This window comes from Periplaneta americana, chromosome 12, assembly GCF_040183065.1.
Source record: "Periplaneta americana isolate PAMFEO1 chromosome 12, P.americana_PAMFEO1_priV1, whole genome shotgun sequence".
Classification (NCBI taxonomy): domain Eukaryota; kingdom Metazoa; phylum Arthropoda; class Insecta; order Blattodea; family Blattidae; genus Periplaneta; species Periplaneta americana.
In genome coordinates this window covers 179,764,064-179,790,130 of record NC_091128.1, presented here as the reverse complement: position 1 = coordinate 179,790,130, position 26,067 = coordinate 179,764,064, and the positions used below count along the sequence as shown (strand labels likewise).

Below are 26,067 nucleotides of genomic sequence, written 5' to 3'. Positions count from 1 at the left end.
CTCGGCAACAACATTTTTCTCGCTAGGGTTATGATTTCTTGCCGGCCAGTCTGCCTGAATATAATGTGATTTCCTATCCCTGCTGCCCCACATACATAAAAAGCAGCAATATTTTGTGTATCCCAGTTGCATTCCTAAGAGTGCAGCAATGAGTTTTAGATCACCACAGATTTTCCACTTGTGTTCATGATATTCGATTGAGTCGAAGAGGGCTGTCATATTTGCATAAGTCTCCTTCATGTGAACTCCATGACCAATAGGAATAGAAGGAAGATGGTTGCCATTGTGAAGTAATACAGCTTTCAAACTAAGCTTGGAGGAGTCTATGAATAGCCTCCATTCAATTGGATCATGGTTCAAATTCAAACATTTCATCAAGCCATTAATGTCGCAGTAAACAAGATTGTTTTTCTTCTAAAAAAAAGGGGGGGAAGCAGATCCCTGTGACGTTGTCTGTACTGTGAGACCCTGACATCACGTTCGAGAAGATTCCATTGCCGTAGTCTAGACCCTAGAACTTCTGCCTTCTCCTTTGACAGGTCAAGGTCTCTAATGAGATCACTCAATTCCGCTTGACTCAGTCTGTGCTGTTTATCATCTTTTTTCCTCAAAATCAGAGTCCTGGGATGTGGAAAGCTTGTTGGGTTCTTCTTCTTGTTCCACACTGTCTTCATTTTCTACTTTAAACACACAATTTTCCGGCATTTTTACAAATTTTACGCTTTAAAAACATTCCCAAACCAGAAATTCTGCATTAATTACAGCAGAAACAATATGAAATTCACAGTGACAGCAACAATACCTATGTTTGTAACTTACAAACAGCTAAAGAACATTTGTGTTCTTGTTATTTCACAGGTGTGCCAACTCCCAAAACAAAATTTCCCCCAAACTGAAAATGTTGACTCTAAAAATTGAAGTGTCACTTTATCTATAAATCAAGAGCTAATATGTCATTTTTACGGTGATTTTTTAATTCAGCAGGTGGAAATACATAAGAATTAGCTATTTTTGAGCAAGAAACATTTTCATTGTTGCCCAGTGTAATCGAATGTAGCGGTCTTGCCCTGTTGCAGTTACTCGTGGCCGGCCTTCGAGAGGTTTGTTAGAGACAGACTGAATGTCTTGGTCTTCAATACACTACTAGGAGAAATCTTAGACGATATGGTAGGCCTTCTACGTACATTTCAGTGATGCCCATTTCGCGTAAGTGGTGGTAGTCGATGTGCCATCACTAATTGTTTTATTGATAATTAAAACAGATTTAAAATTTTTAACTTTTACAACGCTATTCACACTTATGGATAACTTCACTTCTTTGCAATATTTTAAGCTTATTGCCCTATTAGTGTCTATCATTTGTTTTCATTGCTATTGTATGATGTATTTATTTACACTGCAAATGGGCAAACACCCGGTGACAGTGGTACACACAATAAAAACAATACACAATACAATTAATACACAATAATTACAATTAATAATACATAAAATAACATAATTCATAATTAATTGTTGATTCAATAACATCGAAAAGATGATAACAATGAATATAAAACCAAATAGAAATGTTATTATACATGTTTACCACCATAACACAGAAAATATATTGTTTTTCCAAACTTTTTGTGATGTGCGTATTAGGAAGACATTTGTACCATCTTGAACTTTTGTACAGTTCTGCTGTAGATCACGACTGTTGTAAAACGCTATCAATTCATTTTTAAGGTTCTCACTGTCGAGGTGTTCAGGGAAATATTCAGTAGAGAAGAAAATGCAATAGTAGGGAAGTTCTTAAAAAAAACATTCAATTTTTGTAGCTTCGAGTAACTTTAGAAAATATAATTTCTTTAGGTTATCGAATCGCACTTGCATTTGTGTTGTCAGTAATATTAAAGTACAGCTGACAGAAATGTGTTTCTGGATCTTCAGCTGCAAAGCGTCTTCTCTAGATTTTAGGAAGTGTGGCTCCAGTTTCATCAGCAGCTGATTTAAGAATGTCTTTCCTTCATAAATTCAATCATTTCACTTACACGGTTAGCGCAGAAGTCAATCTCACTCATTTTCGTTTGGATAATGCCGAAGAGAATACTAGTTTTCAATGAAAACCGGAAGCAAGAAATTAAATTCAAAGTCTTGTAATAAATCCATTAGCTTCCCTACTTGTTTCATCCCACTTCCTTCAGTCGTCTTCCAAAATTTCAGTAATGCTATGTGTGTTCAGAGTCGGTGTACTAGGCCTATATTGGAGCAAGGTTGCCAGATTGGGCAAAAAGTCGTGGATTGGGCTACTCCGAAGCCCTGTTTGCGATTAATTTTTACTTCAGGCGAGTTGCGAATTTTTGGGCTGTTAGAAATTTTGGCGAGCGAAATTTGGGCGGATGAAAACTCCTTGTCACTTTAAAAACATCTTTGTATTTCGTTTATGCTCCACCATGCCGAAATGTAGTAATTATACACCTGGTAGCAGTCCTTTAATGCATGTCATTAAAGTACACCTATTCATTAAAGTTCAGGTTTTCGATTATTCTCGGTTATGCAATCGAAAGACAACTATCGAAAGGTCACAGAGGCTGGAAATCCAATACTGTCGCAGAAGGTTATGTTCTGTTACTATAATAATTAGCGTTAATTGTAAATAATATTCAAATAAATTCAATTTGTCATCTCGTTTTTCAATGTCGAATTCAATTTCAAGGTTATATCAAGACTAATGTTTATCTTACTCTCTAGATTATATCAAGGTCGTCGACATTCGTTTCCCGGAAAAAATCAATAGTTTCGCGTCTGCGCACATCTCACAATTCATGAGGTAGCCTATTGCACTCACTCACATAACAATAACATGAATAATTATGAATAGTCGACCTGGTTGGCGAGTTGGTATAGCGCTGGCCTTCTATGCCCAAGGTTGCGGGTTCGATCCCGGGCCAGGTCGATGGCATTTAAGTGTGCTTAAATGCGACAGGCTCATGTCAGTAGATTTACTGGCATGTAAAAGAACTCCTGCGGGACAAAATTCCGGCACATCCGGCGACGCTGATATAACCTCTGCAGTTGCGAGCGTCGTTAAATAAAACATAACATAACAATAATTATGAATAATTTCAAGTTAGAAATATGGTCGAGCATAAAAAGTCGTATGAAACTTGCCTATAATGGTAATTAAGACGCTCGTATGAAAATTATGAAACTCGCTTGCGCTCGTTTCATTAACATCCTCGCGTCTTAATTACTACCATTATAGGCTCGTTGCATAATGTACTATTTTATTTGACTTTATTATTTGGATTTTCAATCTCCGAATCAATTATTTCTTGTAATAACTTACAGGCATGTTAAACCACAGTGTTAACGCCTCCATGTGCGTTCATCCCTACTCCATCACATCTGAGTAAAACTTCAGTGCAAGTTGCAACTTACGTTCAACAATACTTAGTTCGTGATTGGGCAAGGAAAATTTTACAGTTTTTCAGCTTTTTACTGGGTTATTCGCTGTCAGTGTAAGTGTTCTTTTTTTTTTTTTTTTTTTTCTTTACAGCAATAGTGATCATAAGTTTCTTCACTCAGAAGGCTGTGTGACGTCACGTCGCATGTTCAGTTGTACTCATTACATTGTCTTCGATTGTCGGTACCCCAATAGTTGATTACCAACAATTTGCATTGTTCAGCCAGGTAACTTCGCCCGTTGCAGGAACTGAGAGCAATTTGAATTTTGTTAGCGTGGGATCGACTATTAACTGGCACTCAGCGGCCTTCAGCGGAGTGATCGCTTCACGGTCAGCGCACGCTGTAACTCCAGTTCAAATTAGAGCGAGCAGAACTGTTCAGTTGCTCGGTTCTATCGGTTTATGTGCTTGGCAGCGGAGCACCGGAGTCACTCGGTTAACCGTAGCCGTTACCGGTCAGCTCAAACATTCAAACAGCCACGTTTCACTTAGTTCTACTCTATATGTAACAGATAGGTCATCGCTATGTTAAAATCGTTTGCACTTTGAAGAGAACAACCGCCAGGATCGCAACCCGTCCGCCGTAAATGAACACGAGATGGCAGTACAGTCGCTAATGCAATTCAAATGGGAATTACACGGCCGACTTGATGTTCCCTTCGCTTTTTTGTATACGGCCTTGACAATAGTAATGTTTTCTTGAAATTGGATAATTTCTCAATTCCATCACTTGCCGCTGTCTGCCAAGCTCTGATGTCCACAGAAGAAATACTCAATATGAATTAAAATAAATGATTAAAGAATAATAATAACAATTATAAATAATAAATAAGGAAATAATAAGTATTTTTATGTTTAGTTCTGTTAATTATGGTAAAAGCGTGAGTTTAAAAGCAGAGAAGGTACCACATAGTAACCTTTTCAGTTTAAGTAACATGATGACAGAGGCGTAATTTTGTAGTTCATTCGCTGAGTAGCACCCCTAGGCTTAACTGCGATGTTTCAAAGTAATCACTTGGGTAATTATTTACCATAACTTGTACCGAGTTTTATAATTTCACTCACTGCACTGATACATTCCACTTGATATTGCAGATTCAAGAATCATAGTTTCAAGATTTTGCGACTCAGTGGATTATAAGCCGCATTCTTCGAAGGAACAAGCTTTTCAGTTGAAGCTGCTGCAATGTTATCTAGAAGCGACCTAACAAATTTCACAGTAATGATATTAGCAAGTCCGTTTTGGCCGTCTTCATCACAAATTGGCATTGCAAGAGAGGGCATCTACACAGTAACGGCTCAATTTCTGAACACAAATTTTCTAACGAGTTCTTGTTTGGTATTCTCTTTCGATGATTAAGCAGCTGATCTAGAATCAATTTTGCATGAATACTGCCTTCATCGGCTTCTTTCCATACATTTTCTCGTTCTTTATGTAACGGATCTCTTTCAATTAGTTGGAGTTTTCGGTTGTTTTCGTTATCTCATCTTGCTTCTCTTGTAACACCTGATTAAGTTGTGTAATTTTCACATGCAATCTGTTAATTATTTCTTTTTTGCTCCACAAAGTTGACAACGTTTGTTTGCGTCGCTTTATGGTCATTTTCAACTGGCAAGAAGGGAATGTCATTAACTGATGCTGAGCCACTCGGAACATTTTGTTCGAATAGTGAAACACCAATATTACTAAAAGATTTGCGTTTCTTGGGTGGAGGGAGATCAGTTTTAGTAACTGTTCGTCATGGTCTTCTGATATCTGCCACTTATACCTAGGATAATGAGGGGATATTGTTGGCACAGCATTTGGTTTTAATAGTCTAAATTTCCCATTATTAGAATAATCTTCTTCCCTGAAATGTAATCTACAAACAACTGAAGATGGGGAGTTGCTTTAGGACCAAAGTCTCGGCGTGAAATCACTTTAAGCCATTTTCGCATCTTCCCCTTACTTACTTATGGCTTTTAAGGAACACGGAGGTTCATTGCCGCCCTCACATAAGCCCGCCATTGGTCCCTACCCCAAGATTAATCCAGTCCCTATCAACATATCCCACCGCCCTCAAATCCATTTTAATATTATCCTCCCATCTACGTCTCGGCCTCCCAAAAGGTCTTATTTCCTCTGGCCTCCCAACTAATACTCTATATGCATATCTGAATTCGCCCATACATACTACATGCCCTGTCCATCTCAAACGTCTGGATTTAATGTTCCTAATTATGTCGGGTGAAGAATACAATGCGTGCAGTTCTGCGTTGTGTAACTTTCTCCATTCTCCTCTAATTCCATCGCTCTTAGCCCCAAATATTTTTCTAAGAACCTTATTCTGAAACACCCGTAATGTCTGTTCCTCTCTCAAAATGAGAGTCCAAATTTCACAACCATACAGAACAACCGGTAATATAACTGTTTTTATAGATTCTAACTTTCCGATTTTTTTACAGCAGACTAGATGACAAAAGCTTCTCAACCGAATAATAAAACGCATTTCCCGTATTTATTTTGCGTTTAATTTTCTCCCGAGTGTCATTTATTTATAACCGCTTGCTCCCCCCTCCAAGACTGGAATTCGATGATACTGGCGTAAAACACAAATCACTCTACTAGGTATAGGAAGGAAGAAAAGTAGTTCATCCATTTACGTAAACTAGGAAATATCGCGATTTTGAGTTTGATAATTTTCATTAGGTTTTTCTTTAATCAAAGTATAGTACTGTATTAAGAATAAGTGTTTTTACTCACGAAGTGAGTTATCCATGCGAACGTATTCATTATGCAGTGTATATTATACTGTCTACAGCACATTAGCGTACAATATAGAGAAAGAAGTTAAATTGAAAAATAATCATAATATGAATATTTAAACACAATTTTGAAAATGGTGGCCGTTCATTTCGATACAGGCTTCAGTTCTTTTGTGCATATTATCGCACTATAGACTATTGCATCTAATTTCAATTGCCAGTTTCGTCCTTCGTACTAGTAACTCATGTTGAAATAATTCTGTATCTACTCTACGTACTGTAAATTCAATCTTCACTTCTGCCCGACCCGAAAATATAAAATTACTCAGACATGTTATCTACTGTCCGTCCAAGTGGTTATGCCGCAGGATTGTAGAAAGGGAGGAAATCACGTGACAGTTAATTACTTAACGAGGCCCTTTTATTTAAGTTAAATTAAACAGCTGTATAATATTACGTAAACTTCCAATTCCTAAGAGAAATTAATGTTTTCAGAAAAGAGCTAAGACAGCCCAGCTATTACAGAGGGGCGAGCAGAAGCAGGTGGGAGAAATCGGGATGCGACGTAGGCAAACGGACAGTACCTGTGCGAAAATATGATTCAATATTGAAAGCTCTTTCGTCACTGGAAAACGCGAACATATTTCTGGAACGTACTATACTCAGTAACTCAGTACTGCTTACTATCTGCGGTCTTGGTTCTGTATGGAGTTGGAACTTCCTTAGTAGAAGGGGTGGGAGTGAAGTACATTCAAAAACTCAGGTAGAATAAAAATTGAAGTAAAAATGAAATGATGTCGCTGTATTATCCCGCTTAGCGGGAATACTAGCAGTTTTTAATCTTTAAAGTTTCTGAAATGAAATTCATACTAGCATTATAAGCGGCTTTCATAATTACATTTAATTCGTTCAGTGTGTGTTTTGTAAAATAATGGATGTGTTAATGTAGTTATAATGCCATATTTATATAGGCCTATATATATATAACCCGAGAATCCGTCAAAACCAGTTTCAACTAGTAAACACCATCTAGTTTAAGCAAATAAATGTCAGGTTAGGTTTGGTTTGTTTAGGTTTTTGTTTGGTAAAAAAAAAAAAACCTAAACAAACCAAACTTAACCCGTCACTGATTCTAGACCTTGCGAAAATTCGCTTTCTATCTATATACTTTTTTAAACTAGCTTTTACTAGTTGAAACTGGTTTTGTTGGATTTTGGGTTTTAACGGTAACATATCGTGCAATAAGAATTTAAATATGTTGTGTCTGTGATAAGTGTTCAAAATTGCTTTATAGCACTACACTGGGCATGATAAAAGTGTGCAATATTAGTTACATTGGCGGGCGGATGCTCTATCATGACAATTATTAGTATTATTATTATTATTATTATTATTATTATTATTATTATTATTACTGAATTATAAGTATACATTAAAATCTAGAGATATTTGTTGGAAAATCGCGAGTTTTCGAAAGCCATCTAGCGGAATTATACGAACAACTGTTGGCAACACTGTTACTGTTGCTGCATCATTTAGTTCCATCTTCAGCTTGTTTCCGGTTTCTTCTGTATTTGCAGATGTTATTGAGCGTTGAAATTCAAAATTGGCGAGAAATGGACGACGAATTTAGCCCAGACCTCGTGTGAAGGTCTGGCCGCTCCTCTTTACACATCTGGAATTTGATTTCTCAGATGTGAAGGCTAGCATAGAGTGATTGCTCTGTAATAGCGCCAGCGACTGATTTATTAGCTGCAACTGACAAACACGTCTGCTTCTTTTTTCTCTTCAACACGTGTTGTAGTCGGCTTCGAGTTGAACTGTGTCTGCTGATATTTCATTGCTCTGCCAGTCAGTGACGTAACTGAGGGCCCCGCAGACCCCCGTGATGCGGGGGGCCGCAAAAAACCAGAAGTTTGGAAATGAAAACCGGAAAAAAAAAAGAATGTAACATGGGGGCGGGGGATTACATGCAAGGTAGTAAAAGGAAAAGAGTTCGCAACTTTCAGTGAACACGGCGGTACATTTGTCAGCTGTCAGCAAACTTGGTGTTGAAATATAACACGAGCCTGTCGTTTGTCGCTGCACCGCCAACAATGCATATGCAGTACCAGAGCGCAGGAAGTTAAAAATAGCGTCTCACGTCCGATAAGGGCGCAAATACCCACAAAATGTTATGCAATGTATTCCACACATAGGCTATCACGGAGTATTTTAACGATTTTTTTTTTTAATTTACTCAAGTTCCGGAAACAGCAATCTAAGGGCGTGTGATTTAAAAATCCAGAGCGCAGAAAGTTTAAAAATGGCGCCTCAACATCCTATAAGGGCACAAATACGCCTACCCACAAAATGTTATACGATGTATTCCACACATATCAGAGAGTGTTTTAAATAATTTTTTTTTTAATTTACTCATTTTTCACCAAAAAAATACCGTCCTCTTCCCTTGATGACGAGACAAAGGAGTTCATTGATAAATTAAAGTAATTAGGTAACATAATTCGTAGAAATAAATACAAATAAAATGATGACTGATGAGATAACACAAATCCAATGACACAAATAGAAAACTCAACTGCAAGAAGAATGCCAAACCGTGAATGAACTCAGGATAGACTGACTCCTCTGCACACTTGTGCGCATTTCCTATTATTATTATTATTTAAAAAAATGCCAACGACGTCATAATGTATGGAACGGAACCACTGACAAGAGTCCCACACTTCAAATATCTAGGCATCACCATGCAGACGCAGGGCAATGTATACACATTGCATGTAAAGGAAAGAGCAGCAGCAGCAGCAGTGATAGCCATGAACGGAATAAAAAACCTACATAAGATATCCCTGTCGACAGCAATGAAGCTTTTCGAGCTCAAAATCACACCCATAATAACATATGGAATAGATTTAATATGGGAACACCTAACGAAAAACAATCTAGCAGACATCGAGAGAGTCAAAGCGACATTCCTGAAGAAAGCATTATGTCTATCCAAATACACCCCATCACGTCTTACCTACGTATTGTCCAAGGAATCTTTCTACATCGAAGACCTGAGATATCAACTGCTACTGACATCTACAAAGGCATATGACGACCTACTCCAGGAACTAAAGGCAAAGAGAGCAGAGATATGTATGGAATTCTACGTCACGGACGCAATGATGAACACAGAATGGAAGAAGGCCAACTACGAATTGAGACATGTGATGACGCGATTCGCAGTCCATGGGTTTCACTTCAAGCTATGTAGCGTCGAAAAATACCACCAGCCAAATGATCACTGTGTATGTAAGCTCTGTGGAGACATTTGCGACAGATACCATGCAGCGACGTGCGAACGTAGAACAGTGTCATTAACAAAATTTTGTGAATCGTAATTAGGTTACTAACTATATGCACATTGTGCGCTTCTTATTATTATTATTATTATTATTATTATTATTATTATTATTATTATTATTATTATTATTTAAAAAATATAATACACTACCTTCTTTAACATATTTCAATATCAATCAAACACTCTAATAATAATAATAATAATAATAATAATAATAATAATAATAACAATAACAATAATAATACTTAAGGCTTTTAAGAAACCCGGAGGTTCATTGCCGCCCTCACATAAGCCCATCGGTCCCTATCCTGTGCAATAGCGTTTCTCAAACTTTTCTATCCACGGAACCTCTTTAAACCCAAAATAAAATCTGGAACCCAATGAACCCAGTGAATATTCGTGCAGAGAGGTTATGTTTTCTTTCCGCCTTCATCAGACTCACGTTTAGGGATAGTTGAAGTTGTAGCGGCACACTTGGATGTTGATTGTTTTAATGATCGTGTTTTAAGCCACTAATCCATGATTCAATGTCAGTCTGTATTAAAAAAATGTAGACTGAGGATCACTATCACTCTGTATTAAAAATAGGATGACGTACTGTAGCTCGCAATGATTGGTCTCGCCCTCTATTTACAAATTTTGAAGAAGGGATGATAAAAATCGAACAAATTTTTCTTTAAAATATTTGAATTTTTTTCTGATATTATTAAATAAACTTTGAGACGCAAAATTAACACATAATTCACCTTGAACTTCAAAACAATTGCCTTTCTTCTCCAGAAGAAGTTTCCTGTGCATTCTTGAAGGAACATCAAAACAACTCTGCGAAATATCCTTCACAGAATTTCAATTAATTCCATATACAAGTTACACCTGTTCATTATTGTTGGAAAATGTGTTAGCTGCAGACACTTAAGTTACTTCAAGCGCACCTATTATTATTTCAACAATGTGCATTAGTGATCGGATTGTCGTAAACGGTATCCATTGTTGTCCTGAAAATTGCCAATAGAATAAACAATTATAGTTCTGTTCTTATTATTTTTCATGTTTTTATAACATTATATTTTAAAGATTAAAAAGTAAATAATTTCACATCAGGAATTGGCGGAACCCCTAAGAGTTGCTTACGGAACCTCGGGGTTCCGGGGAACACACTTTGAGAAACGCTGCTGTGCAAGATTAAGCCATTCTCTATCATCATATCCCACCTCTCTCAAATACATTTCAATATTATCCTCCCATCTACGTCTCGGCCTCACCAAAGGTCTTATTCCCTCCGGCCTCCCAACTAACACTCTATATGCATTTCTGGATTCGCCCATACGTGCTACATGCCCTGCCCATCTCAAACGTCTGGATTTAATGTTCCTAATTCTGTCAGGTGAAGAATAAAATGCGTGCAGTTCTGCGTTATATAACTTTCTCCATTCCCCTGTAACTTCATCCCTCTTAGCCCCAAATATTTTTCTAAGAACCTTATTCTCAAGCACCACCTCTGTTCCTCTCTCAAAGTGAGAGTCCAAGTTTCACAACCTAGAAGAACCGGTAATATAACTGTTTTATAAATTCTAACTTTCAGATTTTTTGAGAGCAGACTGGATGATAAAAGCTTCTCAACCGAATAATAACAGGCATTTCCCATATTTATTCTGCGTTTAATTTCCTCCCGAGTGCAAAGCCCAAGGTTCATTTCCGAAAAATTCTAAGCAAAATGAAAGATGTTTCTCCATTAATTATTATGAAAAATTAACAAAATGTGTGTTAAAAATGACAAGAGAATGGCTCTGTTATTCTAGAAAAGCAGACTTTGTTTGTTGTGAACCATGCTGGTTATTTGCTAACAGGAGTTCAGCATCTTTTCAATTTATATGGATAAAGGACATTCGTGATTGGCAGGGCTTATATAAAGATTAACACACGAAATGTCTCATTCCCCGCAGTATATGGATCGTATGCGGAACAGAGGAAGACAGAAAAGAGAAGATCGGAGAATGTTGGGTTTGCACTGAAGGGTAGAAAACTATGAATGAATGAATGAATGTACGAATGTAGATAGTTCTGTGTAAAATAAGGATGAATCTGTCACATGTAATGGCTGCTACTTGGACTGAGTGGTAACTTAATCTTATCATTTTCAGCGATAATGGGAGCTCGATAACAGATTGAGCAGACAATGCACTTGTTATGCGCCGCCTTGAATCAGGCCGCGATCGAACCGGGTTGGAAGCTGATCCACTTGACAACTGTGAGTAAATATATGATCCATTAACTTACAACTTACTTACTGGCTTTTAAGGAACCCGAAGGTTCAGTGCGCCCTCACATAAGCCCACCATCGGTCCCTATCCTGAGCAAGATTAATCCACTCTCTATCATCATATCCCACCTCCCTCAAATCCATGTTAATATTATCCTCCCATCTACGTCTCGGCCTCCCGAAAGGTCTTTTCCCATCAGGTCTTCCAACTAACATTCTATACGCATTTCCGGATTCGCCCATACGTGCTACATGTCCTGCCCATCTCAAACGTCTGGATTTAATGTTCCTCTTTATATCAGGTGAAGAATACAATGCGTGCAGTTCTGCGCTGTGTAAATTTTTCCATTCTCCTGTAACTTCATCCCTCTTAGCCCCAAATATTTTCTTAAGCATCTCTATTCTCGAACACCCTTAACCTCTGTTCCTCTCTCAAAGCCGGATAGTAAGTTTCACTTTTATTATTATTTTCCTGTTTATTTATCTACGCAATTCTCATGCTGTATGGACTTGACATATTTTGTACAGCTGGTCTTATCCCTAGGGCCAGGATTCCTATGCAAATGCATATTTTTACTGATCAGTTGAAAGCCATGCAGAACACTTCATACGTATTTTCAACGTCTGTGATCACAATATGCTAATTTAATTTTGCATATTTAACACGTTCCAGTATATAATACACTATTATGCATATTGTAGCATATTTTCAGGATTTTGTTTCGTAACCCCCCCCCCCCCAATTTTCATATTCTGTCAAAAAGTAGAATTCTGGATTCTTTGGTTGACAGCACATAATATTTGTTTTATGGATTGTTCTCAATGGTTGGAAATCCCATACGTATGAAGGGTAGCTCAAGCTGTGGAAGAACCAAAGCTGTCACTCTCTGGTTTTGCTCCACTTGCTCTTGAGTCGGGAATGGAGGACAGTGAACTACTACACAAGAAGAAGCATTACCAAATACCCTACCTACCTGACTCTAACATCCCCTATCCACATTTTTTCTGTTTCACTTGTTCTCCGTGAATGCGTCATCGGTCTAAATGTCAGTATGTTATTTTGTGTGAGTGCGTTCCTTCCTGCAATATTATTAAAAGTAGTAGAATTCCTATTCCCTACACACAATGGTCCACTGGTGAGGAGGTGAACTCTGGTGCTCAAAGTAAAGAAAGTGTGGGCTACTTGAACCTGGATTTTACAGACTCACAATTTGTAGGTACATTAAAATGTTAACCAGTATGCTCATGATGATCATTTTCAACATTAGAAAATACTCCATTTTGAATCTTGCGTACACTACTTTTAACACTTGAATATAAGTAATTGATTAACTAGCGGACTTACTCGTGTTAATTATGTAAGATTTGTCCGGCTTACAGTTGTTTCAGTGCTTCACGCACCATCCTCAGAGCCTACTGCGTCATCTCGAACTTCTCTGCCTGTTATGTGGGTGTGTTTGATTGTTGAAAGGTGTTGAAGTGTGGAGTCAAATAGTATGTGTGTACTGAAATTGATCTGTGTGTTGAGAATTTGATCGGTATGTGTTTTAGTGTGTCTGTATATTTCATATTGTTCTAGTGTGTTGAGTTTTTGGTTCTTGGGTTGTACAGAGGTGTGAAAATTATTAGAATAATCTTCATTTTAAAGGTTTTTTAATAGTCCCCTCACAAATATTAATTGAATTGATGAATATTGGTATATATTACTATACTAATGTAGGATATATTTACTACTAACAATGCCGGAAACCATTGTTGTACACTGGTATTTTTCTTATTTTACAATTGTTATGGGAATTCATAAATTATTATATTATGTTGGCGGAATTGGAAACATAAAAAATTATATGCACAAAACAAATGTATACATTCATTTGAACCTTCACAACAATGTAAACGCAAAGAATAATTTGTTTAAAGCATTTCTTAATTAATTTTTTTAAATTAAGATAATTCTAATAATTTTCACACCTCTGTATGTGTAGGATTTCCATGTCCGCATTTATGTTATTGTATGTATGGTTAGCATTAGTTATGTGTTCGGCATATGTAGATGTATTGTGTCCTCTGGTTATTGCTTTAATGTGTTCTTTGTAGCGTGTATGGAATGATCTGCCTGTCTGTCCAATGTAGAAACTGTCTCAACTATTGCATGTGAGTTTGTATACGCCTGTATGGTTGTATTTATTTGTTTGTGTGTTGAGATGTCTTTGTAGTGTGTTTTCTGTTCTGTATGTTATGTTGTATTTCTGTTTCCTGAATGAGGATGAGATCTTATGTGTGCTTTTGTTTTCATGTGTTAGTGTGATGTATTTCTTGTGTCCTTGTGTTTGTGTTGTGTTTTGCGTGTTTTTGTGTTTGTTAAATACGGACATGGAAATCCTACACATACAACCCAAGAACCAAAAACTCAACACACTAGAACAATACGAAATATACAAACACACTAAAACACACCCCAATCAAATTCTCAACACACAGATCAATTTCAGTACACACACACTATTTGACTCCACTCTTCAACACCTTTCAACAATCAAACACACCCACATAACAGGCAGAGAAGTTCGAGATGACGCCGTGGTCTAGTAGGCTCTGAGGATGGTGTAAAGAAGCACCGAAACAGCTGTAAGCCGCACAAATCTTACATAATTAACACGAGTAAGTCCGCTGGTTAATCAATTAATTAGAAAATACCTTTGTAGTTAACACCAAGCATGACAACACAGAACCTGAACATTTTGTTAGCTGTGTTTTTCAATCAAAAAGCTTACGTAAACAAAGAAATAGCATGTGGCGGAGAATTAAAAAAACCCGTATGATTCTTGTAACATCTATATGGGAATTGTGAGATTGAGATCAATTATAAGCAATTTGCTGTCAGATTTAAGTAAATCTAATGACCAGAATGAAATAAGCTACAGAGTCGGCAATTAACGTTTCCCATTTTCAGTTGGTAATAATTATTATGCATACATCATTTAAGGGCGAGGCTTTGACCATTGTGATTGGGTCTAGCATGGCCTTGGGTTTAGTTAGCCATGCAACGCTGGCCTTTGCAGCAGTGTATTTCCTGCGTAGAACATTATTTATGATGCAAGTTAATTGTGGATGTACAGCGCGAGTTTCTGCGGATATTGGCCATAATCGACAACGTGGAATTGCAGTCACGAAAAATAAGCAGTCGGTGGGTGAGCCAGTGGCGTGAAATCTGATCTCTTGAAAACAAACAGCGCAACACCTGCAAATATTGAATGGCTTTGCAGAGTCCGTGTCGTTCAGTGACAAGGCATTCCCGAATGCTGCAAGTGTGCGAAGACTTCTGCATTTCCATCCATACAAACCGCAGGTTACACAGAAAGTAACAGCCGCAGACAAGCTTTCCCCGGACTTCTCTCCAGGTTCGGTGAGTCAATGGCCCTCCATATCCCCAGACCTCACTGCACCAGACTTCTTTTTGTGGGGGTACCTGAAGGCTAAGGTCTAAGCTCGTAGACTTCCTGATATCAACAGCCTCAAAAATGCAATTCATGACGAAATTGCTGGTGTCACGCCGGACATTTTGCAGAGAAGAATGACTAGTGTACAAAAAAGATTACAACAATGTATTGACGCTAATGGTGGGCATCTTAAGGATGTAATTTAAAAAAAAAAGAAGGTAATAACACAGTCTAATATATACAGTCACGAAGCTCAATACGTAGCAAATATGCAAACATTAGATAGTTGCTCACCACTAGGATCGCTAATATCGCCTCATTACAGGCAATGCAAAATAGTACCGACATAGTCTATTGTTCTAGCACCCTCAAAACTCAAGCTTCGTGACTGTATATAGTAGACTGTGGTAATAATCTGTAAATCCAAGACTATAACGTGCCCAACAGTGTCCATGGTTTGTAATTTCTTTAAATAATAAATCATTTATGGTATTTTGAACATGGGAAATGTTAATTTCCGGACCCTATATTAATAATAGTCAATCCTTCAATAATAATAATAATAATAATAATAATAATAATAATAATAATAATAATAATAGTAATAATAATAATAGTAATAATAATAATAATAATAATAATAATAATTTTAATAATTTTAATTGACGTTTGTTCGTTTATTGTTGTGTTTCAATTTATTTTTCACTGTATCAACAAATGTTTCACTAAGCCTCAAGGCATTTACTCCATATTTATCTCATGATACTATTTGTCAATGACAACCTCTAGCGGCTACAGGAAGAAATTAAAATAATAAGAGAGCAACTGAAGAACTGTTTTTGAGCCACGGGTAACTGATGTACTGTATATAAGCACATGAGAATGCCCCATAAATATTATCATTATTTTATTATTATTACTTTTTTGTTATTCATTCATTAACTTAGTGTTCTGCCTAAGAGCAGGTCTTTCACTGCAAACTCAGCATTCTCTAATCTTTCCTGTCTTATGGCTTCCTTTTTTTCTCTTCATATGATCCATCTATCTTAATGTCTTCTATCATCTGATATCTTCTTCTGCCCCGAACTCTTCTCCCGTTCACCATTCCTTTATTTATTCACCTGAATTATTGTTACTTATCATCTGTGAGTATTGCCGAGCTTGTATTAACTTTCTGTAGTTACGCATGTCTTCTGTTTCGTGTCCATGGCAAAGCACAACTGAATAACATTATTTTTAAATACGGCAGTTTGCAATTCCAAGTAGAATGTGTATAATATTTGAGGACACCCTTTGTTATAGGCCTATATGCCTACGGTAGGAATGGACTCGTTTACATTGTTGAGTTTATCGGATGTAACGTAAGCGTTTCCGTGGCAATGGAAGTCTGATGACGTCATTGTAAATTCACTTCCACAAAATTGCAAACCAAGATAAAAAATAAACTATTTTAGAAGACTTGTAATAATGATCGTCGTATTAAGTGTGGCCTATAGAGTTAAAAGATAGGTAGCCTATCTTACACTGAATAAGCAAAAGTGTGCCTTGAAACTAGACTGGATTCATCTTGCTCAGGATAGGGACCAACGGCGGGCTTATGTGAGGGCGGCAATGAACCTCCGGGTTCCTTAAAAGTAAGTAAGTGTCTTGAAACACAGTAAATTTTTCGGCATTTGGCTAAGAACTTAACAAACAATATCACTCACAGACAAGACACTGGATTCTCATTCGGAGGTCCCTGGTTGAAATCTCGGGATTGGCCAATCTCGTCGAGCTTCTCAGTGATTTTCTCGCTCATAAAATAACCAAAAAATTATTTAAAAGGGAAATGGAGAATTGTTTCTTATTTCCACTACAAAGATGCTGGTAAGATAAAAGAATGTTTCGCAAGATCTGATGGTGAGCTTATCTCAAATATGGAGGGAGGAAACACAATGGAAATCCAATATATTTTATCCAACAGATAATCACAATCATAATCATTTATTGCATCCACTGATCATATAGCCATGTTATGATCTCCAAATTAAAGTAACTATAAATGAAATGCTTATTTGTAAAAGAACTTTTTTTTTTTGTGAAAATGAATTACTGATAGAATCCGTTGCTATGAGTGTCGACACTGCAAGGATCTTCTGATGCTTATAAATTTATGAATGCGCAATGGCGTGTATCTGGTGACTCTTCATAAACGTAATTGAACAAAAAGTGAGTAAACTGGTAAGCATATGAAAATAACAACATCCTTTGTTCAGTGGATTATACTTCCGAGTCTTTGTTTTGATTTACGTTTCGGTAAACCACAAATTGTACTTGCAGAATTTTTGAACGGCTGAAGCTCAGAACAAAGAATCCTGATTTAAATGACTGTGCTAATCTTACGGCAGCTGCTGAATTAGGGAAGACAAAACGTAATAAAACACGTTCGATTTCCTGCAGAATATAACTTAGTGTTGTAATAGGTACTTAACGACCTGCTGATGTACCAAAGATCCTACACATGCTATGTGACCATATAATATGGTAAATTGTGTATAATTTAAGTTAATAAGAAATAGCCTGCATTTTTTGTTTTTACTTTTATAAAAACAAGAATTAAAAACTTGCAATAACCATCACGAGTGCAACAAACACAGTCATGAAATTCATATAGCATTGAGAATGCACTTCAACCATCGAGAACACTAAAATTGGTAAAATATCGGAAAAATTGTTATTGTAAATGAAAACAACGCAAAAAGCAAAGAGTGTTACACTTTATCACAAACTAAATTAATTATTTACGTGGGCTCTGAGATAAGATTGCGAAAAGGGAAACGCCTGTCACAGTGCCCAAAAGCAGAGTTCAAGGTTTCAGATTATTTATCTTGACAGCAGGTACAGCTTTCAGTGCCGTGTTGTCATTCACCCATTACGCTAGTTGACAGGTGCAAAGCTGAGAGTCAGTTAAAGGTTTCTTGTACCTGGAAGACGTTGGCTGTTTTTGTGAGTCTTGAACTGAAACTTGACGGAGGCTTCACTGGTTGAATTGCAGTTATTGAAGCTGTTTGTAACTGGGTTATTATTATTATTATTATTATTATTATTTCTATCATTATTATCATCATAATCATTAGTTTTACTTATCCCCGTATTCAATACTTAATATGAGCTTCCGGCACTTGTTTTTACGTTCACGATATTAAGGTTTGTTGGCCGAGCTAACCAAAGACAGAGATTTTACTGATTCAATAATTTGTGGTAGGTACTTTCGAATGTCAGAGTTTCGCGTCGCGTGAACAAGAAAATATTGAATTTACCTGTTAGCAATTCTGGGAAGGTTTCGTGGAGGAAGTTGCTGGAATTGTGGTCAATTGGCCAGAAATTTATTCACGTAACGATACTCCCGCCCAACTAAAATTCTGTGCGGAAATGAGTTCCAAGAATAAATTTGTAATGTTCTGTTGTGACATTCATTTCACCCTTAATAAAATTTAATGTTTTCAAAAATTAAATAAACTTTGGTTGTACTGTAATAATAACATGGATGACATTTATTTTTTGTTTTTAATACACGGCTACATTCACTTGTTCAGAAAACTGAAAAACGATTCCCATGTCAACAACGACATTACCTACGTTATTTATCTTCGGGGATTGAATTGGGTGACCTCATGGATACACCGTACACCGGAAGTCCCATTCGGGAATAAAAGGAAACAGGAGGAAGGCCCTACTGAACTTGCTTGTGTACTTGAGGGCACTACCCCTGTTCTTTCTATAATAGAGAGAGAATGAATTAATATACGAACGTCTGAGAGAATGAATGGGTGAATTAACTAAATATCGAGTGAATAAATATTGCAAATTAACAAATAATGAAGTGAATACTTGAGCTAACAAACGATCGAGAGAATGAATATCGAGTAATAATTAAACATCGACGGGTGAACGAAGAGCAAGCGAGGCAGAACTGTGGTTGTGTCCACAGGCATGGTAGCAGCCCTACAGGATGTCCATCATGGTGCGCGCTAGAAGACAGTCCCATCCCCCCAACTCGGAGGACGAGCTGCTGTCGTCGAGCCCCAGGTCCGAGGCCCGAGCCCAGGCGACCGGCAAGCCGCCGCTGCTGCGAGCCAAGACCTTGAACAACTTCGACAAGAACCGACCGGCACTGTCCAGGCACGTATTTGAACATCCTAACACCGAAAAAGCTGTTTTGAATTATTTTTGCGGCTCGTCCATAAGAGCTGCGGAGCTGCAGCACTCCCTGCTTTGACATGAAAATAAAAATAATATTTATTTTAATTTGTAGAAAAATTGTTACAGCTTTTATTGATAAATTGCTTCATATTTCATCTGGCCGGGAATATGTACTATTATCTTATGCATAATCGTTTTGCGCGTCGACTGTATTGGAATTGACACTGCATTCAAAGTCGTCCTGGGATCTGCAGGGTGGGACAGCTCATAGCGAGTGTGTCTTGCATGGTCAGGGGGTAGAGAGGTGAAGGGAAGCAGAGGGAAACTGCCGCTGTTTAAAACCCATATCTCGCTGCAGTGGCTTGCAGAGCCAGGCCACAAGGGATCTTTCCTCTCCTCCCACACTGCTATTGTAATGCTGCGTCAAATGGATTTTCTATTCCCTTGAAACTTAATGAGAACATTTTTATTTTCTCTTCACATACTTATTGCTCTAGAATCGTATCGAGTTAATATAACGAAATTAATATTATCTTTTGCCTTATTATTACGTATATATCCAGCCTCCAGCAGAACCTAATATTTGCCTTAACTCAAAATGATTGCACGAGTAGAATCCTTTTGATATAGCACGTAAAATACGAAAGAGACTTCTTTTCCAGTTTTAGAAAATTGTTGACCATCATCAGTATATCTGAGTGTTGCTTTGGTGTGACGTCTTAATAGCGTAACTTAACCAGTGCAAATTTGCAAGCATGAGTGTGTGTGAATTACAGAATATTAATTTTATTTTCCTCAACTTTCCCTTGCGGAGAATATTGATGTAATGAAGTTAAATTAAAGGGTCGTCCGTTACCCGACTTAAATCTTACTTAAGCTTCATCCAGCCAAAATAGTGCATATATGTAAGGAAGTATAACGATGAAATTTACGCTAAGCATTTGTGGTTACGTGGATGTGAACAAAAAAATCTGTATTTTGTTTTCCTTGCCTACTCTTCGGTGGTGATTCTGCATGGACTAGGAGTGGTGTGACAGATTTAGGACATTTGCCCCTAAAAAGCAAAATGCACGAATCTTCGCAGTCTCACCTGAAAAATGTTGTTTCATTGGCTATGTTACGCAACTCATGCTGCTGTACAATTAAGTGAAACGGACAGAACAAACATTCTCAAACATAATCAAGAAGTGAGAAAAGATCGTGAAATTATTAAAAAAAAAATAATTGATTGTATCAAATTTTTGTGGCCAATATGAACTTCCCCTTAGGGGACATGATGAAAAAACGATTCGAAGAACCCTGGTGTGTTTCGTGGGTTGCTACAGTTCGCGAGTAATCTAAACGAGCCTCTCGAAAATCATTTGGAACATGCCACTGTTTAAGGTTATTCTAAGACAATTCAGAATGAACTGGTAGATTGTAAGTTGAGTGTCTGCCGATCTGAAATTCAGACTGAAATCGATGGTATTAGTTTTTTTTTTTTTTTTTTTTTTTAAGCGATTATGGCAAATGATGCCACAGACATCTCCCAACTAAGTCAGGAATGTTTTATTTTTCGATATATAGTGCATTTATTTTTGTCCTATACTTATACTTATTAGTAATGGTATCAAGAAGTGAAATTTGTATGTACTGAAATCTACTGCAGCTCTCCCAATCCATGAGCCGCTACTGGTAATACTTATGACCGTTACTGTTCGATCTCAATAATAGTTGAAAGATTTGAACTAAATTGAAAAAAATGTGAATCATAGACAAAGAAGTGGAGTCACCGCTGCATCCCTGCGGCAGCTATCGCCTCTATGGATTCGAAGTAACATTTTTTACTTATGTCCTATTTCATTTTTCAAACAAATTAATTACTCTTCTTTTAACCTGAGTATTTCCTTTTTAAATGATTTGAAAGGGCGCGAGGTTTCTCTATTAATTTTATTGAGAGGTCGGTGACGTCCCTGCTTTGTAAGTTAAGGGGGTAGAAAGTGCCTTGATCTTCCCCCCCCCCCAGAAGTCTGTGCCTATGTTATCAAGCATGCGAAGGTTTCGTCATACTGTATCTAATCTAGACGAATGTAGGTTTCCTAATTATCTGTTTGTTATCAGCAGCTAGATTGCGTATCTGCCTCGAGATGCATTTGATATTTAAATATAATGGATCACATCCTTTTAATTTAGCAAACACGCCGATAATGGCTGTGTGATTCATTCATGATTTGCATTGCCAAGACGTGCCAATAATTCCGTGAAGGTACAAGAAAAATTAGTTAAATAATAACAAAATTATTCTTAAGAATATTTTTCTGTTTCACAAATAATACCCTTTTTATTTTTAATAACATTTCTAATATTGGTACGTTAAACCAAAGGTCCCGGGTTCGATACCTGGCCCCGGAACAATTTTCCCTCGAAATTATTCATTTCTAATATTAACCTGGCTATACCTTTGCTACCCCCTTCCACGACTGGAGTTCGATGATACTGCCGTAAAATACAAACAAATCACTTTACTAGGCATAGGAGGGAAGAAAAGTAGTTCATCCATTTATGTAAACTAGGAAATATCGCGATTTTGAGTTTGATAATTTTCATTAGGTTTTTGTTTAATCAAAATACAGTAGAGAATTAACAATAAGTGTTTTTACTCATGAACTGAGCTATCCATTCGGACATATTCATTATGCAGTGCATATTATACTGTCTACAACACATTAGCGTACAATTTAGAGAATGAAGTTAAATTGAAAAATAATCATAATATGGATATTAAACACATTTTTGAAAATGGCCGTTCACTTCGATACAGGTTTCAGTACTTTTGTGCATATTATCGCACTATAGACTATTGTACCTAATTCCAATTACCAGTTTCGTCCTTTGTACTAGTAACTCGTGTTGAAATAATTCTGTACTTAATCTATAAAAGATTACCTGACGTACTGTAAATTCAATCTTCACTTCTGCCCGATCCGAAAAGATAAAATGACTTAGATATGCTATCTACTTTCCATCCAAGTAGTTAAGTCGCAGGGTCGTAGAAAGGAAGGAGGTTTTTTTATTTAGTTGTCTAATATTACGTAGACGCCCAACTCCTAACAGAAATTAATGTTCTCAGAAAAGAGCTAAGACAGCCCAGCCATTAGCCTTTACAGAGGGGCGAGCAGAAGTAGGTGGGGAAAATCGGAATGCAACGTAGGCAAACGGACGACAGTACCTGTACGAAAATATGATTCAATATTGAAAACTCTTTCGTCACTGAAAAACGCGAATATATTTATGGAACGTACTATACTCACTAACTCATTACTGTTTAGTATCATCGTAAGGCACTTTGACTGCATACGCGGTCTTGGATCTGTGTGGAGGACGGTTGAACTTCATTAATAGAAGGGGTGGGAGTGAAGTACATTCAAAAACTCGGGTACAAAAAAGTTGAAGTAAAAATAAAATGATGTCCCTGTATTTATACTATTTAATTCCATAAACTGTTTTCCATATTCCAATTAAAACCTTAGCAAAAAAAATTAATATCAAATTACAAATTGAAACTGATAAGCAATTTATTTTCATATCTGATTCATCAATACGTGTAATAAATGTATCATTAAACTGAACAAGTACTGCATTCGTACAGTACAGTTAACCCCAACACAGGAACAGCTGCTAGTCGTCGTAACTGTTTGTGACGTTTAGATCTTATCCTAGATCATATAATATGTAACAGATAACTCATCGCTATGTTAAAATCTGCAACACTTTGAAGAGAAGAACCGCCAGGATCGCCACCTGTCCGCCGTAAACGAACACGAGATGACAGTACAGTCGCTAATGCAATTCAAATGGGAAGACGTGACTCCTTATGTAACAACTAGATGGCAGCATAGTAAACCTGACAAAAGTTGTTAACCTCAAAGCCTATAAGGCCGACCTATCTGGGGGTATATGATCTAGGGTCTTACCAACAGAAATGTGAACTAACACGTGTAGTTGCTACATTATTGTAAAATGAAACAGTCACCAATTCTTCAATAGCGTGTGTTCTTATAAGACTGTCCCGATTTGAAGCTAAGCACCCCTTGTCCAGATACCTAATAACACTCTTCGGGACGCTCAAAAATCCCATTTTCTGAAGAATTCATTTAAATAATATCTTAAAATCATTTTATGCTCGACCATGCCGAAATGTAGTAATTATACACCTGGTAGCAGTCCTTTAATGCATGTCATTAAAGTACACCTACTCATTAAAGTTCAGGTGTTTTCAGCCAATGACAACTCAGCTTACAGGTGTTCAGCCAATGACAAGTCAGCTTTGTACCGTTATAAAACCGCAAGTATCGATTATTCTCGGATATGCAATCGAAAGAGAATTAGCGAAAAGTCACGGAGGCTGGAAATCCAATACTGTCGCAGAAGGTTATGTTCGGTTACTATAATAATTAGCGTTAATTGTAAATAATATTCAAATAAATTCAATTTGTCATCTCGTTTTTCAATGTCGAATTCAATAATCAAGGTTATACCAAGTTTAACGGGATTACACAAGGTCAATGACATTATTGTTCCTTGGAAAAAATCAATACTTTCGCGTCTGCGCACATCTCACAATTCACGACCTAAAACAAAGTCACTTCCGATCTTGTCAGATACAAATAAAATGTATACATCTGAATAATTTCAAGTTAGAAATATGGTCGAGCATAAAAAGTCGTATGAAACTCGCCTATAATGGTAATTAAGAAACTCGTATGAAAATTATGAAACTCGCTTGCGCTCGTTTCATAAACATCCATACTCGCTTCTTAATTACTATCATTATAGGCTCGTTGCATAATGTACTATTACGTTACGCGACACCAAAGTAGTGTTAGTTTTATTTCTCTGCGTGAGTATAATTATATTAATGAAAACAGTTTGTGATGCTATCTACACATTATTGTGTACAAGAGTTCGATACTGACTGCAGTCGAAGAAACAGAACGCGAGGACAGAGGTGGAATCACTGTACATTAACTTTATTGAGAACTAGCCGTACCCGTGCGCTCCGCTGCACCCGTTAGAAATAAATATAAAGTAATTACATGATTATGTTACTTAATTTAAATTGCATCCAAATAATTAAAATGCGATCATTTTGGTCCAGAGACACTCATTTGGTGCAATGACAATTCCTTTAACATGATTCTTAATTTTTATTACATGCAACTATAGCTTAATGAAGATTGACATCATTTAGATTTAATGTGTATACTTTATTTTACTTGTTATAGGTTTCCATTGAATTATGGTAATAACTTAAATTTTAACCCTTGTTTTCTACGTATTCAGTAAATGGCGCTTGGCCCACTATGGTTGTGAACCCTTCAAATAACTTAAATTATATTATATAATATTACATATTATATTATATTATATATTATATTATATATTATATTATATATTATATTATATATTATATTATATATTATATTATATTATATTATATATTATATTATATATTATATTATATTATATATTATATTATATATTATATTATATATTATATTATATTATATATTATATATTATATTGTATTATATATTATATTATATATTATATTGTATTATATATTGTATTATATTATATATTGTATTATATTATATATTGTATTATATTATATATTGTATTATATTATATATTGTATTATATATTGTATTATATATTGTATTATATATTATATATTATATATTATATATTATATTATATTATATCAGAAGTTACTGTAATAATATTATAGCATTATGTCCATCTAGAGAAACTACACTTTCCAATGGTGAAATAATAATTAATTATACAAATCGGTTAATTTAGCTTCCGATATTACTTCATACAAATACAGAAACATTCTCTGTAGGCTATCTTTCATAGCTTTCGATTGTTGCTGTCCAAGGCCCCTTATAGACGAAGTCATTTGTTTTTTAATTCATTACACGGCCTTAGATGGCAGTTATTTTAATTTTAAACTCATTTATCTCATTAAATATCAGTCCTATCAAAATTTTTCAAGGAATAAAACTTATCTAAAATTATTTTTAAAGAAACTTTTGTTATGTAACATTTTTCACAAAAATCAATAATAAGCGAGATATTTTGATTTATTTAATTCAGGCCCCCTTATAACCTCCCTTTTAAATAATGTATTTTGAATGCCATATAGCCTAAAATCTAAGTTACAACGAACTTAATTTATATTCCAATTTTCATCGAAATCCGTTCAGCCATTATCGCGTGAAAAGGTAACAAACATACAGACAGACATACAAACAAAAATTAAAAAAAAGCGATTTTCGGTTTCAGGGTGGTTAAATATATATGTTAGGACCAATTATTTTTGTAAAATCGAAAATTACCAGAAAAATTTCGGCTACAGATTTATTATTAGTATAGATTTAAGCTCTGATTCAGGAAAGCTTTTCGATGGGTTTGCTATAAAGAAATCGGTACAGTAATTGCAGATAAGTTACAAACATAGAATAATAAATCACATATCCATTATATGAGGTCTCGCCAACCTCATTGAATATTAACACGACTACTATGAAGCAGTACAATGAGAGGAGTTCGACCGGCACCGTGGATCGTGTCCCGGCATAGCTCAGTTGAGTAGCC

General features: G+C 36.3%; 1 protein-coding gene across 6 annotated transcripts in view; it reads left to right on the top strand.

Moving 5' to 3' along the window:
• The window catches only part of LOC138711262 (tripartite motif-containing protein 2-like), an 84,394-nt gene that overhangs the window by 27,502 nt on the left and 30,825 nt on the right, over nucleotides 1-26,067 (top strand). Inside the window, exons 2-3 of one of the 6 annotated variants that reach the window (XM_069842691.1) lie at nucleotides 11,685-11,791; nucleotides 19,214-19,404. In XM_069842691.1, coding sequence (XP_069698792.1) covers nucleotides 19,235-19,404 — 170 coding nt within the window. In that variant the 5' untranslated portion in view covers nucleotides 11,685-11,791; nucleotides 19,214-19,234. Of the gene's footprint in view, nucleotides 1-11,684; nucleotides 11,792-18,133; nucleotides 18,301-19,213; nucleotides 19,405-26,067 lie in introns of those variants that run through there. The other 5 variants (XM_069842693.1, XM_069842692.1, XM_069842690.1 and 2 more) reach the window with 5 other exon arrangements.